The sequence below is a fragment of the Solanum dulcamara genome, chromosome 2 (genome assembly GCF_947179165.1).
Source record: "Solanum dulcamara chromosome 2, daSolDulc1.2, whole genome shotgun sequence".
NCBI classification, from domain to species: domain Eukaryota; kingdom Viridiplantae; phylum Streptophyta; class Magnoliopsida; order Solanales; family Solanaceae; genus Solanum; species Solanum dulcamara.
In genome coordinates, this window is record NC_077238.1 from 69,791,274 (window position 1) to 69,808,507 (window position 17,234).

A 17,234-nucleotide genomic window follows, 5' to 3' on the forward strand; every position below is an offset into this window, starting at 1 on the left:
GTACTCAAATTTGAAGTTTTAATTAAAATCAGTGTTTGTTTTTAGTAGTTAACCAAAATTTCAATTTTAGTTTGGAATTCACAAATTCTTTTAAACGGTAGGCTTTTAATTTTAGATTTTTAAAATTTGAAATTTGTCCCATAAATTTATACTTTACAAAAAAATAGTTATATTAAATTTTATAGAAGAGAATAAATGCTTGACGTAAAAAGATTGTTCCTACAATATGTGAGGATTATATTAAAGGATAATTAATTATCATTATTGTTGATTTATTTGTATCAGTGGTTTTTTATAAAATTATGTGTATTTGAAAGTTAATACTATAATATGTAATCGCATAATTTATTTATGAAAGAAACATACAAATAAACAAGTTATTGATATGGTGTCTTAGGATATTGTGATACATTGTTTATGAATTATAATTTGTTCATTCAGTAAAATTGTATAAGAATTAAATTTTTTTTATATACTTTTCACAAATTATGAAGTTTTTATATTTATAAGACAAAATGTAATTTTTGAGATCAAATTTATATACCATTAGTGAAGCATTTTATAATTTTATTCCAAATATAATTGTGAGTATTCCATTTTATCTCATTTAACTTGATATTATTTTATCCCACATTTTAAGTGAGATAAATGAATTAAAAAATTATAATTTCATAATTTAGTTTGCAAATCAAACCGCATCGAGTCATACACGTCCAATCAATTTTGTACGTGAGATAAAGTTGAAACGCTGAAAATTATTCCAATTAGAGAATGAACAGTAAAACATGTGGAATTTTATTCTACAGAAAATTAATTACTTACCTAATTAAAGGTAAATAGAGTTTGGACATAACTTGATCTAGCAGTGCTAGTACTCTATATGTAATTCAAGAAATTAATTAACAACTTATCACCAAATATTGAATCAACTTATGGAAATATTAACTTAGAAATTTGAATGTCTTAATATATATATATATATATATATATATATATATATATATATATATATATACTCTTGGTTCTCAATAACTTGTGAATTCAAATCGGTATGTTGTGAATTCAAATCCGGTATGTTGTTATTGTTCATAAAATTAAAGTAAAAAGAGAAATGTGAAATTAAGTGGATTGGACTAAATTTTTTCAATTCATTTAGAAACGAGCCTTTTTAACCCAACTTTATTTGGCCTGCTAGCTTTATAGGCTCAGTCTGTCAGCCTCAGAAATCAGTCTGTGGGTCGTGAATTTAAAAAATATTTATTATATATATATTTTAACTAGTGCTTTATTTTGTCAAATCTTCAGCAACTAGACAATTGAAGTTATTATAACTATGAATCTTTGACCTCTTTTACTTTTGTGTTTATGCCTAATTTTCCATTTCTCCTTTCTTGTCTAGTTTATGAAAAAAATAATCATGTAATGTATGTTGTTCTGATGAATCATATGAATATTGACTATTGTATCTTGCCTATTCTATTGTTCTGTACGTATTTCACTAAAGTGTGTATAACTCATGGGCATGTGAATTTTTGACGTATTGATGTACATGTTGTGTTCATTAATGTTGAATAGTCTTTTTAAGAGGTCAATGCTGTCCATTTTTTTATTGAAGGGTCAATCCGTTCCAATCCGTAGCCTGCTTAAGACTGGATTGGATTGTTATTTTATAGGTCCTTTAGTTAAAAGGGTCAGTCCATCTTAACTCATTTAACTCGCTAACGCTTTAGGATTGAGTTGAGTTGGATTGAACCAACCCATTTAGACAGCTCCAGAGAAATGTGAAAATTGAGTTTCCCTTTTTTATTTTCTTGAAATAGCAATTAGGAATAATTCCAGAAATATCCCCTTGGATTTAGCCTTATAACACTAATTTTCCTTCAGGTTTCAGATATTATATTCACCTCCCTTGTTTTGAATTTTTGTAAGGAAACTTGTTTTAATGATGAAAATTGTCTAATGTTTCAAAGTTACCCTTTATGAAATTAATTATTAATACAAATTTCAAGACAAAATTCTTCAAGTATATAACTTTAAGACTTAATAATATTATATCTACCGTGCTCCACTCCGTATTTATTTATTTTCTTGTATATTACATAACTAGTTGCTACTACACAGACATAACTTTGATAATTTTTTACGATACGTATTAAAATTTTAAGTTCAAAAAAAATGTTTATAATTTATTATAAATACTTCTTAGCATCAAAGAAATAGAATATTGTTTGAGACATATGTTATGAACATATAATTTTTATATAAGAAGATGATTTAGTCTTTTATTCTTTAAGTCCAAAAATTTATCAAACTAAACAAATTATCTCATGATAGATGGAAAAAAAATGCTTATATAAATATTTGTAGCTCAAGTACGAAGTACATTTTCTATAAAAATAATGACTTAAAAATCAGTTTATATATACTTATCATTTCTTGTGATTTCTTTAGATTTTGAAATATAAATTCATTTTTCCATACGTTGGCTGGTCTTGTGAATCAAACTTAGAGTTAAAGGAAATTGAACATGGTATTAGAAATTAAATTTGAATGAAATATTGTGTAGATCACCAATTTTGTAGGAGTTTTTAATAATTAATGCCACAAAAAAAGACATTTTCGAAATCTACTTGAAAGATTATCATTTGAACAAGTTTGATTACAATAAATTCAAAATAAGGGAAATAAATGTAATTGTCAAAACTACAAAGAAGATGAATGCTATAAAGTTAAATTTGAAAGAAAATCTCTGAAATTATTTTTAAAATATTGAAACAAAAAAGAATACTTTTCCAAGTCAAGTTTCCCCCACCCTCCGCCTATATAAATAACAAATAACAGTAAACTTGAGAGTAGCATTTTATAGGAAAGAGATGAAGAAGGAGTTGTTGAATGCCTTTTGGGATAAAAGTAATGATATTATATCAATTGTGGGAGCAAAATGGAAATATTTGAAGAGAGTCACAACAACTTCTTATGTGACATTGTTGCTATTCTTATTTCTCCTTATCACAGTTTCAGCCTTGTCCTTTGTTGGATGGATTGATCTTGTAAGTCAATATATATATATTTCCATACTCTTTTTTTCTTTTTTGTATTATCAGGTCGCTTATAAGATAATTCTATATATTATCATAAATTAAAATTCGTTGCTAAGTTAATTGGCTAAAAGAGACATCGGATTAATTGTTTCGATCAAAATAGCGGAATGAAAGGCAATAAAAGAATAAAATAATATTCCTTTTGTTTCAAATTTCGATTGATTTCTAGATGGCCTAGCATAAATCATTGATAAATTAAATGTGAACAAGTAGGGGCAGAGTCACATAGAGCCAAGAGTATCCATCGATCCGACTTTTCTTTGATAGAAAATTACAATATTTATATATAATTATATATATGTTAAACCTTCGCCTCCTCGGAAATTCTTGGTGTTAATTTTTATATTTTGAACTCATTTGTGAAAATTTTCACTCAACCACTAGGGTCAAATATTATTCAATTAGATGAAATTTTAATGGCCCCTTCATTTAGATTTTGTTTGTCACTTCTCAAGAACATATAGTAGATGAAAACTTATTGACATCTTGTTTACTAGTTGAGTATGCATTTTGTTTTCTTTTTAAGAAAATATTAATTAAGTGTTTATTTTACCAAATTGTCTCTATTTACTAGATTTTGAAAATCTAAATTTGATTACAAATTAAAGTAGTCAAACCAATAGGTTTAAGAAAGTAATGGTTACTTAACAATAAAGGTAAAGTGAAGAAAAGTAATTAAATCTATTTTGATTTATTAATGGACAAGTAAAATAATAAAAAATTATTTTTGATATACTTGATAAGTAAATGTGAATAAATAGAAAAATAAATAATTATTCCACAAAAAAATTATAAAAACCTTGGGTCGAAAAACGTATAACCACAAAATTTTTGGACTAAATAGTTGCATACTCAAACTATTGCTAAAATGAAAGGATAATATAACAATTATCTTTTAAATTTGTCGGTAAATTTTATTTTGATACTCAAACTATTGCTAGTTCCGATTGTGCAGAACACTTGATAAAATATTTCTATGAGATATTTTATTATCAAATTTTGGAAAACGTTTTATGTATGTTCTCAAGCCACTATTAGATAAATGAATTAATTTTATTTTCATTTTTAATTAATTTCTTTTTTTTTTGTTAAAAAATTGTGCAGGCAAAGTACTCAAGACATTTTTATAAAATACAAGAAAATACACCTGTGAGACCTCAAATTCTTGAATACTCATTGGATTGTAATGCATGGAACAATACCAATATGTGTCCAACAACTTATCCAATGTCTTATAAACCCTTAAACCCTAACAACTCAACATGTCCTGAGTATTTTAGATGGATTCATGAAGATTTAAGACATTGGAAGAACACTGGAATTACTCGAGAAATGCTCGAAAAATCGAAAAGATATGCACATTTCAGATTAATAATATTGGATGGGAGGATTTACATTGAACGTTACGCGAAATACTCTATAGAAACTAGACATTTGTTCACTATGTATGGTATTGTACAACTCCTAAGGTTTTATCCTGGAAAATTGCCTAATTTGGAGATCATGTTTGATACCGATGATCGGCCGGTCATCCCGGAGAGAGATTTTCGGCAACCTAATTCCGGTCCACCACCGTTGTTCCGGTACTGTTCAGATTGGCGGAGTATGGATATTGTTTTCCCAGATTGGTCATTTTGGGGCTGGTAATTAATCTTCTATTACACGCTTAATATTTTGGTACTAATTAACTTGCATTTTATTATATTTTATTGAGATAGTTACTTATTTTATATTTAAAAATATATGACTATGCATCGCACGAGACTTGTCTAGTACGATTTAATTATTTATATATCAAATGTCAAGGAAATAAACCTTCTTAAAATTACTTTGTGATCTTTATTTATTAATTTTTTTTAAAAAATAAATTAAAAAGACTATAAACCCTTTATGGGTTCTAATTTATTTATTTATTTGGTTTTAGTTAGTCACGAAATCCTTGCTATGTATTTTAAAATTTTATTCTAATTTTTACAAGTCTCATAAAATTCTAGTTAACTTATTTATAATTATAATATAAGTCTTATTTACGATGACTTAGTTCAAAGATCTATTTTTATTCTTAAAAATATATAACTATCATCGCACGAGACTTTTCTAGTACGATTTATTTTTTTGTTAATTGTGATTCACACTTTACAGGCTATTATATTAGAGTGAATTTATATATCTTGTATGCATCTAAAAAATAGCGACGACAAATTCCTTGTCAACAAAAACATATATTTTTTTTCCTAATTTTGATTGTTTATAGGGGAGAGACAAATATAAGACCATGGAGAAGTATGTTAAAGAAGATAAAAGAAGGGAATAAGAGAAGCAATTGGAGAGATAGGATACCCTTTGCTTATTGGAGGGGAAATCCACTTGTTTCTCCAGTTAGAAAAGATCTTATCAAGTGTAATGTTACTGACAAACAAAATTGGGATACTCTATTATATGCTCAGGTATATTTCCTCAACTTTCTAGATCATGGCTTCATTTCTTTTTGTTTTTTTTACTGGTGTTTGATATTTATTTTGGGGTTTCGATTAATAGTTATTGCGATTCAAATTTTGAGACTTTTGGTTAGGGTTTGAGGGATCCTAGATTCCTATCCACAACCCTAATGGTACTTTTTAGGTGATGTTATATTGCCACATTGTGTTTAGGGATGGAAAAATCAAACCATTCCATCCAATTCGTTTATGTTTGACCCGTCCATTTATAAGTTCAACTCATTGAAAATTGGATTGATATGTAACCCGAATTGACTCAAGAGAAATCTTGTCAATTTTTTTTAAAAAAAGTTGATATGTTATATATAGTCATAATAAAGAAAAAATAATTTTATTAGGTACTAAAATATTGTAAAAGAACAAATAAAATAATTAACTTAGTAAACTTGGGTTGGGTTGGGTCTTGACCCATTTTATTATCCATTATCCAATCCATTTTGACCCAACTAGTTTTGATCCAAGCAAATTTGTATTGGGTTGGGTGTTGATCCGTTTGTTGTGTTGATCCATTATGATCCGCCCAAATTTGACTCAAACTGCCCAATTGCCAAACCTAATTGTGTTTAACAAGTTTAAAATTTGAAAAACGAAATTTCCTTTTGACTAAAAATGAAAAAGTGTCGCATTCTTTTCTTTTCTTTTGGTTTTTTGACTTGAGTTTGATATTTATTTTGGGAGTTCGATTAATTGAAATTTTGTTGAAATTTGAATTTAAGATTTTTGGTTAAGGATCGAGAAATCCTACCCACAACCCTTATGGTACTTTCTAGGGAAAATTACGCGAATAAGCAAATATATACTAGTTAATTAGTTAACATAGCTATAGTTTAGCTAATTTATAATTCGCCACTAACATTTAACATTAATTATGGTTCGAGTTTGTATAATTCGCACGTTTGTATAATATAATTTGTATAACTGTCTAAACTTCAGATGTTTGTATTTGTATAAATTTGTTATTTTGAGTTTATACAAAACTAGTTCAATTATCCATTATACAAACCCGCGAATTATACAAACGAAACTATAGCTACATCCCATAAATATACAAATTATAGCTAAAAAGCCTAATTAAGTTTATTATAGTGGTTATTTGCGAAATTTCCCCTAATTAGGCATTGTGTTTGAGTACATGTTCAAAATTTGAAAAACAAAATTTTCTCTAATAATATTTTTTCTTTCAGATTTTAAAATATTAGGAAAACTTATAATGTATTGTACTTATTATTTATGCATCTTTTTAAATAGCATTTCTTTTTTTTGTGAAAAGAAGGTGTAGATCTATCTAGCCATTAATTCTCATACATATAATTTTACCAATTGACATGATTAGATTGAATTACCACTAATTTATTTCTTAGCATATTACATAATAACATGATCTTTTGTCTTTTTTTCAAATGACAATCTCAGGATTGGAAAAATCAATCTAAAATGGGGTACAAGGAATCAAATATTGAAGACCAATGCACACACAGGTTAATATATATTACTATATTGTTCCAAATTAAAGATTTAATTTTGTTGTATTACTAATTATTAAAATTTGAAAACTTTTATATTATATAGATTCAAAATATATGTAGAAGGATGGGCATGGTCAGTTAGTGAGAAGTACATATTTGCATGTGATTCACCAACATTGTACATTGAGTCTCACTTCTATGATTTCTTCATAAGAGGAATGATCCCACAGCAGCATTATTGGCCCATTAGTGACACTGACAAGTGCAAATCTCTCAAGTTTGCTGTTCAATGGGGAAATAATCACACACACAAGGTACACTATATTTTTTAATTTATTTTAATTTCCACGACTATAAAATTATTACACCCTGACAATTATATTCAATTATCTGCTGACCAAGTAATTACATGGCCAACTAAACATGTTGTTATTCCGGCCAGTGTAGTTACATGAAACTCCACCAAATTCAATTACCACAAGAGATTTTCCCTTCACAAATGCAGCTTGATTTTCCGTCATAATAAAACATATAGCCTCTTTTAGTCTAACACATATCATCTTTGAAATAATCTTGTATGAGACATTACAACAAGACATAGACCTATACTAGGTACTAGGTAGCATATTCTGGATCATCAACTTTAGGAATCAGTGTAATATTAGTGATATTTAGCTTGCCATTTTGAAGAAATTGCAAGATAGCAACAATAATATCATTCCCCACAATTGTCCAAGCAGCCTTGAAAAAACCACTACTATAAGTCTATAACCATCAGGACTAGGGGTCTTAATGTTATTAAGAAAAAACAAAGCAAACTTCACTTTCTTCTCAAAGTAGGGGGCTAGCAAAGCACTTTGATGCACCTCAGAGAGTGGAGGTCCCTGCCCAGTGAAGCTGGCAATGGCACCAACTCTATTAGTCACACTTTGCCCAAGCAAATCTTCATAATATCTGAAAAACAGACTAGCTATAATGTCAGGATCATTCTGCCATACACCTTGATCATCCTTGAGTTGAGTGGTGAATTGCTTTAGTTTCATGTGTTTAATTACATAGTAGAAATATTTAGTGTTGTCATCACCAATTTAATCCATGTAGCCTTTGCCTTTTGTTGAAGAAACAGTTCATCTTGGAAACAACTATGTCTAAACTTCATATATCTTCCCCTCTCTGTTTGTTGCAGCACAAGTTTAAATTTCAAAGGTAAAACTTCATATGATAATGTCCTGGAGTCTAATTTCACCTATGAATTTTGAAATCTCATGTAAGTGAAATTTTAATATGGGGCCTAAAATTCTGAACGAGAATTGGGATGAGTCTGCTCTGATGTTATGAAAAAAAAATGAATTGTGGCCTAACTCAACTCCAAAAGTTAGCTCAAGAATACGATTGTCCAAGTCACTCATCCCATAATTGACTGATGTTGTACTTCTTCAACATTCTCCGTCAAAAGTATATTTGATGTTTGATTGGACACAAAATTTAAAGAATAAAAAAGAGATTTTTGATGCATAGCTTTAAAACAAGTCGTATATATTTGTTTGACTACAAATTATTTCACTAATGGCATAATAAAAAGTTTAAAGTTAAATTATTTCTAAATAAGGAACTGTGACAATTTTTTCTTCTGAGATCAGAAAGAAAAGCGCACCATACATATTTAGACAGATAAAATATATGCCGTTTCAATTCAATTTGTTTATAATGCTTCTATAATTTAACAAAACTTTTTGGGAATTTGCTTGGAGAATTTTCAGGCAGAAGCCATAGGGAAGGCAGGAAGTGAATTCATTCATGAAGACATGAAGATGGAACGTGTCTTTGATTACATATACCATCTATTGAATGAATATGCAAAGTTGCAAAAATTTGATCCAATTGTTCCTCCAGATGCTACTGAAATATGTTCAGAATCATTGGCATGTCCTTTAGATGGTGTATGGAGGAAGTTCATGGAAGAAGCTTTAGAGAAATCTCCAAGTTATACTGATCCTTGCATACTTCCACCACCTTATGAGCCTCAACAACTTAAGGCATTTGTTGAACACAAAGTTAATGCCACAAAGCAAGTAGAGGCATGGGAGAGTGAGTATTGGTCTAGTTTAAAAAAGAAGCATTAGGACATTTTTTGTTAAATTCCATTTGCTTATTGTATCCTTATGTACAATATCTCATCTATTTGTCATGGAATATTTGCACCAGCAATCTTGATTTTGGTGATTTTGTTTACAAAATAATATCTTTTCAAGACTCATTTTTTTTGGGATAAAAAATATACAACTCAACGTAAAATATTATGTCAAGTAGCTCAATATACAATATTATATCTAGTGTGTGTGGTTGGGGGGGAGGGGGACATTATACATAATGTATTAATTTTGTGTAAAAGTGTATAATAGTATATGAAAGGTGTTTATACACAACTATGGGCTAAACCAAGTAACAAACTCAAAATATGGGCTATGTGGCATAAGTATTTTCTCCCACTAGACATAGAGGTAATTTTTGTCTTTTCCCCTCTCCTTTAGGCATTAGGCTATGAACCGACTATTTTGATATGGCTATTTTGCGGTAAAACTAGCTCTCTATCAAGAAATTCTTCATTCTCCAGATTCGAATTCAAGCCCTCGGATAATTAAGGATGAATATGCTATGGTCAAGGCCCAACTGTCAGGTATTGGACTCTCTAACCCAACCTTTGGGGCCTTGCGAATTAGTCCCTTGGGCTTTAACCCAAAAGGTGCTTCAACAGTTAAATCCTGAACCCGGCCTTATATAGCTCCTAACATCCTGATTTAGAATTTGCCTAAGTCAAGTTTCACAACGAACCTCCTTTTGAGTTCAACCGAATCAGCATTGTTTAAAGAGTGGCTTTTATAGAGTGAGAAACAGAGTCCATGGGTAAAGGTCAAAATAAATAATCTTCTCATAAATAGAGAAAAAAAGTAGTTAATCAAGCTTGAATATTAATGTAAGAAAACAAATATTTGTAATTTGACTGTTAATTAGTCACTTTAGAGCTTCAACAAGTTACACAACCATGAATATAGTAAATGTTTTGGTATCAAGTGAATATAATAAAGTTACACAACCATGACTACAATTTGATTCATGAATATCATACATTAACTTGAGGCTGGTATAGAAATCAATAAATTTCAAACTCTGGATCCACCTCTATATCTATTCATCGAACCATGTTATGTCCAACTCACCCCATTCGTTCATAGGCACACGTAAGGCTCTCCAAACGCCTTGTGAAGCGATAACAATGTTATTTTGACATGGTGGTTCATAGTCATGTTTCTCATCACAACCCATAGTTGAATCACATTCATCCACAACCATGGCCTTTACACTTGTTCCATTATTACCATTTATTGTAATGTTGCTAAGACATCTCCCTCCTCCATTGTACCAACCAGTGGAAAGAGCTACAACATATGTATCATCAGAATGATATTTGTTGTCACATTTTGATGGTCCGTATCCGTCTCCACCCTTTTCGAAACTATTCAATGTGAGAGTTGCTTTGGTCTTGCTAGACACTGGTGGTGAACATTTGTAAGTTGTGTATATTTTGTCTTTGATGCAACATATGTCATCATCTTCGATGTTACAATGCCCGGTGGGCGGCTTTTTGGCCTTAATCTTGCCATTAGGCTTGCAGATTTGCAATCTTGACTCAAACGAACTACAAATAGTTGAAAGAATGAGCAACACAATAAGAGATGTAGTACACAATCTAATTTTCTTCATTATCAATCTTTCTCTTAATTACAATATCTTTGATTTTTGATAGTATATTGGGAAGCAGGTTTATTAGTCTATATAAAGTTTGGTCACATAAAACTCCAAGCTTGTGTTCAAATTCCAATATATTCTTCTAAGCTTGTATATTTGTTGGGTTCCCTTTTCACTTGTCACGATTTTCTTTTTGAGAGTCAAATGGTATGAACTTTGACTTAACATTTTAAGATATATTTTTTCATCATATTCACATAACAAAAATTGTACTTTGTAGTATTTTTAGTATAGTTATTGAATATCTATTTTTTTTTAATAAAATATCAAATTAATGTAATCTAATTTAACTTTGAAAGTTAGTCAAATTAACTCTTGAAAAACGTAATGTGACAACTAAAAAAGAACAGAAAGAGAGTATATGTTAAACAACGTGACCCTTAAATAATTTATGTCTTCATTATTATAACTCGTTTTGTGTTGCAGCCGTATAAAGATTCCTATTGGCATATGAATTTTCTCATGTCAAAAAAGACAAACAAAATTTGATCCAAAAACAAATTTGGAACCAAATATAGTCTCAATCAGCTTAACTAAGACGCCACGCTAATACAAATTTGCCACCAACCATGTTTGATGTAAGATAAAATTGCGGAGCAAAAACAACAAATTGTGTAGCTTAACGCAACAATTCAATTTACGTGTCCTTTAAACCACGTTACAAATTCAATTGTACCCATTTTAGGTAACCATATAGGAGAGAAAATGGAAATATGAAATATGAATTTCAATTGATTAGAAAACCACCCAACCTTTACTTTTTTAGTAATTACATTATCTCAAACATAACCTTGTTTTATGAATAAAAAAAATAAAAAATCTCCGTGAAAAAGCTCTCAGCCCTTTGAACATTTGTTAGGCACTTTACCAAAACTTCAATGTAACTATCCAAAATCAAGGATCCTTCTCTTTCTTTATGTTTTCTTCTCTTTGTTTTGCAAATTTTGCTTTGTTTCTATTGTTTTAGAAGCTTCATTACTCACCACTTACCCAAATGGTATGTTAAACTCTCTTCTTATATTGCATTGATTTATGCAATATATGTATTTGTTCATTTATTCCATCATCTCTTTTTTTCCCTTCCTTTTTTTTAATTAGTTGTGTGTGAGTTACATTTGGAGTCATTTTATGTTTTAATGATGGCACACATTGATTATTTTTTTTGATATCTACTGTCTCTCATGAGCACATGTATCTAGTAAATAGTGAAGGAACATGATTTTGTATAAGGGGACTATATTTGCAAAAGATACTAAAATGTCAAAGTAGGGATTCAAACTTGTGACCTAAAATAATTTTTGAACCGCTTTTATAACTATATCCGAATTTTCTATGTCAAGAAATTCAACAGTTTATACATTATCAAATAATTAATTTTTGCCCTATTTGCAAAGTATAATTTTTCAATGAAAGGAATTCAATCAAACACTTTTTGTCTTCTTAGTTCCATCCCATTAAAGAGGCTTACATAGATAGGAAGAATTCACCTAATGTTTTTTTGTCTCTATTGGAATTTGAATTTGAGACCTCATGATTCTTGTTTCTCTTCATTGATCACGAGGCCACATTGTTGAATACGAGGTACATTTCCGGTGCATATTGAACTTGAATAGGGAGGCAAACATGTTCATACATTATAGCACTATATATACCATAACTTGAGAAATTTTATTTTCTTGTCTAATCTTGTGGCATTTGCATAGGCGAATTCAGCTTCTGGGATAGCAGTGAGTGATGAATGCAAGCTGAAATTTTCGGAGTTGAAAACGAAAAGGAACCACAGATATATAGTGTTCAAGATTGATGATTCAATGCATCAAGTTGTGGTTGAGAAAGTTGGGAGACATGATGAGACTCATGAAGATTTTGCCAACAATTTACCTGTCGATGAGTGTGGCTATGCAGCTTTTGATTATGACTTCACTACAAATGAGAATGTCCAGAAAAGCAAGATCTTTTTTGTTGCTTGGTAACACCTCTATCCGTAATTCCATCTAATATTGTGCTACTCATTTCATAATGTTGATCTCTGTATATCAACATGTGTATTACATAGCTATAAATATCAACAACGTAAAGATTTTCCTTTTTTACAATAATCAGTGTAATTTTAACATCTAATAGCAGGTTAGTTATCATTATTACTAGGTTACTTCTATCGTTTAACGCCTTTTCAACTATCTCAAATAGGGCACGATTGCTTTGACTTCCATCATTTCATTCATTGTTATGAATTAAGATCAATCTGTATTGAGTGACTGCTTCCATTATATTGTTGTGCCATCAATTAGAGCCCAAGGCCAGCAATATAGTCTTGAAAATTCTCCTTGAACAGGAACATCATTTTGAGTTCTTTGAACATATTCAAGGGTTCACTTATAATGAAGATTTAGTGACCTGAATCGAAAAATATTCCTTTTACACTGCCAATGCATAAAACAACTCTAATTCAACTTTTGATAGTAAGATAGTAGTACCATTTTTACCAAGCTACTTCTATTACTAAACCCCTTCTCAACTATCTCAAATAGTGCACGACTTCTTTCACTTTCATTGTTAAGATCAATCTATACTGAGTGACTACCTTCATTATATTATTGTGTGCCATCAGTTTGGAGCCCGGGGCCAACAGTATAATTTTGCAAAATCCTCCCCGGGACTGGAATATCATTTCGAGATCTTTGAACATATTCAAGGGTTCACTTATAATGAATTCTTATAGTTACCTTATGAGTGACCTGATACATAAATATGTTTTTTACACTATCATTATCATAACTTAAGCTCATATTTGTATGGATATAACTAAAGCATGTTAAATTTTACATGGTTGGATTGTAGGGCACCATAAACAGCAAGAGTAAGGAGTAAGATGCTGTATGCAAGCTCTAAAGACAGATTCCGGAGAGAATTAGACGGTGTTCAAGTTGAGTTGCAGGCTACCGATGCTAGTGAGATGAGCTTGGACACATTCATCGGAAGAGCTCGTTGAAGATAATGTCTCTGTCTTCCCTAATATTTTTTGGCCTTTATTCATTGGAAAATTGTATTTCCTACAGGCCTTTGTCATTTGTCATTTCTTCAACTATGGGTGTTCAATTTTGTCTATGTATGTAGGCTACTAATATGATGATCTTGTGACGATTTAAGCCTCAACATCCATTTGAATTTTATAGCTATTATATTGCAACTCTGTTTATCATTCTTTAAAGGCCCAAGTAATTTGTTAGCCCCCCTAGTTTAGTCTACCAATGTTATACGCATGGCATTTAGACGATTATTCCTCCACTTTCTCATTTTAGTAGTAGTAAGAAGTTATTTCCTCGTTATTATATCGATGGTGAATCCACCAATGTTGTATTTAAAAGTAATTTGAATATAATGCAATGGAAAGATAAGCAGGAATTTATTTCAGTTTTTGAAGACTTTAACTCAAGAGATTGAAAGTTCTCTTTTAACGAACCAATACCATAGGTTGTAGGAGGAAAACATTTGATTTCATCTTCCAACGTCCCATAACTAGATCCATATCAGGGGACCGTCTTTTATTTGCTTGTTTTTTCTTAGTTCAATAAGCTTTATTCATATGTAGATCTAAAGTCAAGCAGCAACATCAGACCAGAATATATCAAGTTGTCCCCGTTGCTTCTTAGGCACTCCTAATGCCTTCCAAACAGCTTTGGACGCGTCGACAATGTTGTTGTCACAAGGTGGTTGATAATCATGATCATCATCACACTCATCCACGACCATAGCATTCCCTTGCCTTCCGTTCCCATAAATTGCTATATTCTTCATACACCTCTTTTCGCGACTAAACCAACCTGTTGAGAGTGCAACCACAGGTGTGTTGTTTGAATGGTATTTGTTGTCACATTCGGATTTTCCACCACCATCACCACCTTTTTGGAATCTGTTGATAGTTAAAACAGCTTTCGTCTTGCCAGAAATAGGAATGCGAGCACTTGTAAGTAATGTATGACTTTCCAGGCTTGCAACATTCTGATTGATAGCCTATTTTGCATTCCCCTGGTGGTGGTTTTATGCCTTCAATCTTCCCGCTGGGGTTGCAAGACGACGGTAGTGCCATGGCACATGAAATTAGTGTACTCACAAGAATTATTGTGAGGATGAGAATGGAAAATTTTGGACTAGAGCCCTTCTTCATTTTCTTTGTTTGAGTTGTGTTGGTCAGGAGGTAAGCAAAGTGTAAAAAACAGAACTATTTATAATGTCAAAAATGTTGTTGTGTATGGATAAATTTAATGATGGTTATTTTGTGATCTCCCTAGAGAACTTTTACCTGTTTTATTGAAGATACTTGGTTTTAACCTAACAAGATAACGACAATTGAATTTGTGTGGAATACTTTTTGGCATGAGATATAAACAGACACTTAAATTTGGCTTTAGCGGGCAAATAAACAATCAAACTTTCAATATGCACATCTATACACATCAACTCATTTGTACTGAACACTTTTAACTTATAAAACAATCATCTAGATACCTTCAAAATTTATAAGACACATCAGCGTTGGGTGTCCACGAGACAGACTTAGCTTGTCAAGTCCCTATGGCGGACGACAGCACAAGACAACAGCCACTAAATGCCGTGGAGCATCTTAGTTAACCTGATGGAGACCATCTTTCGTTCCAACAATTTTTCTTTTCGATCAAATTTTATTCTTTTTGTCATAAGAAAATTGAGTCCTGCAGGAATATTTGGAACGGCAGCACAAGAGAAGTTATAATCTTGAAGAAAATGATGGAGACATCAATTTTACAAGGGCAATTTTTTTTAACATACAACAAATTTAATTTTAGAAGATATTGGAACTTATAAAACAACCTCGGAGTTTCAATGTCCGGTATGTATAGTATTGAGCTCCGATATATTAAATTTGGAGGAAGTTTTATATTGGGGTGAAACGACTCCTAATAAAAGTAACTTAGTATTCAATAAGACTTAAGAATTTGAAACCTTTAATTAAGGACGAAAGAATACTCGGTGCTTATCACAATCTTAATTGGTGATGACAAATGTTGCATCAAAGGAAAAACATACAATAATTAGAAATGCTATCATTTCCATTGTCTAACAAGCACTTCTTACATTGAGTAGTTTCGAAAAGGGTGGAGATGGATATGGACATGAAAATGTCATTTGGAAAATCAATTTAAGACGTGCCTTTGTAAATTCTGAATTCATAAATTAAAGTTCAAAAAATTATTACCACGTTCAATCTGGGTTACCTTCTTTCCCAACATTAAGTTTATCGTTCTTCTAAGTTACACTAGGTATGTTGTTATATGTCGTTGGGGTCTTGCAAGCTTAAACGTACAAAACAACTAACACCCTTGTCAAAGATTGAAGAAGAAAAACTAAGGTTCTTTTCTTGGGTTGAATTTTTTTTTTTTTTTTTTTTTTATGGGAACAGACCCTACACGAGGCTCCCACCTCTCGTGCACAGTCAGGGGTTAAGCAACACCCCCAAGCCTTAACATAAATAATCAAAAATAAAAATACAAGGAGGGGGACATAAACCTTACCTCCGATCCTATGGTGGTTCATAAGTCGGCTAACCTATTAAGGTCGGCTAACTCATCCCCGATACAAAAAAGAGACTAACTATAACTAGAAAGCATTAAACCTGTGAGAGGACTCCTCCCGGTACAATTCAACTATGAAAGCGTAAATGAGGGAGACTCTCCCCTTCCATGAGAAAAAAGAAAAGTAACCTACACTAGTCCTATTCCAACTATGCTACGTACCAGACATAGCTACATTGAAGAAGAACAAGTATACGAAACTTCTATCTCGCATGGGATGGGAAATTCTTTTCATCTTTGCTCTTTTTAGTCTTGTCGTACCAAGTAAATCCCGGTGAAATATGCCTTTGTATCATTATCATGATTACCAGCTATGGGGGCTGAAAGGATAGGAAGTATATGGAGTTATAGTAGCCAACAGCCTTTGATTTGTTGTGGAAGAAAGTGTAGCTGCATTCGAACACCTGCATGGTGGTCCAAATGTATGGTTGGTGCAGACCTGTACCTGCACAGATAGACAAAACCAGAAACATACACAAGCAACCAAGTTTGGAGGTTGCTGTACATGGGTGTATTGGTTTTGGCATCTGTTGTTGCTGAAGCTGTTGAACTTCATCTTTCAATTCCGCACTTTCAGCTTCAGCTCTTTTACAGCTGCTCATGATATTGTTGTTGGTTCTTGGATGTTGTCTATGAGGGTGTTGGAGTTCCTTCTGGGCTGTATCTCTTGGGTTGAATTTTGACTTTTATATGTAGGGGCCTTTGTGTAAGTTAAAAAAAAAAAACTTCTACCACTTTAATTATTTTTTC

At 31.3% G+C, this 17,234-nt stretch overlaps 2 protein-coding genes and 1 pseudogene across 2 annotated transcripts; 2 read left to right on the forward strand and 1 right to left on the reverse strand.

The window, feature by feature from the left end:
• Positions 1-2,873: 2,873 nt before the first annotated feature.
• Positions 2,874-9,273, forward strand: LOC129880662 (uncharacterized). The gene is made up of 6 exons (XM_055954795.1): positions 2,874-3,050; positions 4,206-4,744; positions 5,356-5,548; positions 7,013-7,077; positions 7,169-7,379; positions 8,826-9,273. The coding sequence occupies exons 1-6, from the start codon at positions 2,874-2,876 to the stop codon at positions 9,186-9,188; spliced, it is 1,548 nt and encodes a 515-aa protein (XP_055810770.1). The 3' UTR covers positions 9,189-9,273.
• Positions 9,274-10,251: 978 nt separating this feature from the next.
• On the reverse strand, positions 10,252-15,040 carry LOC129872583 (uncharacterized; annotated as a pseudogene).
• Positions 11,627-14,018, forward strand: LOC129876595 (actin-depolymerizing factor 10-like). The gene is made up of 3 exons (XM_055952075.1): positions 11,627-11,869; positions 12,576-12,841; positions 13,714-14,018. The coding sequence occupies exons 1-3, from the start codon at positions 11,867-11,869 to the stop codon at positions 13,721-13,723; spliced, it is 279 nt and encodes a 92-aa protein (XP_055808050.1). The 5' UTR covers positions 11,627-11,866; the 3' UTR covers positions 13,724-14,018.
• Positions 15,041-17,234: the final 2,194 nt, after the last annotated feature.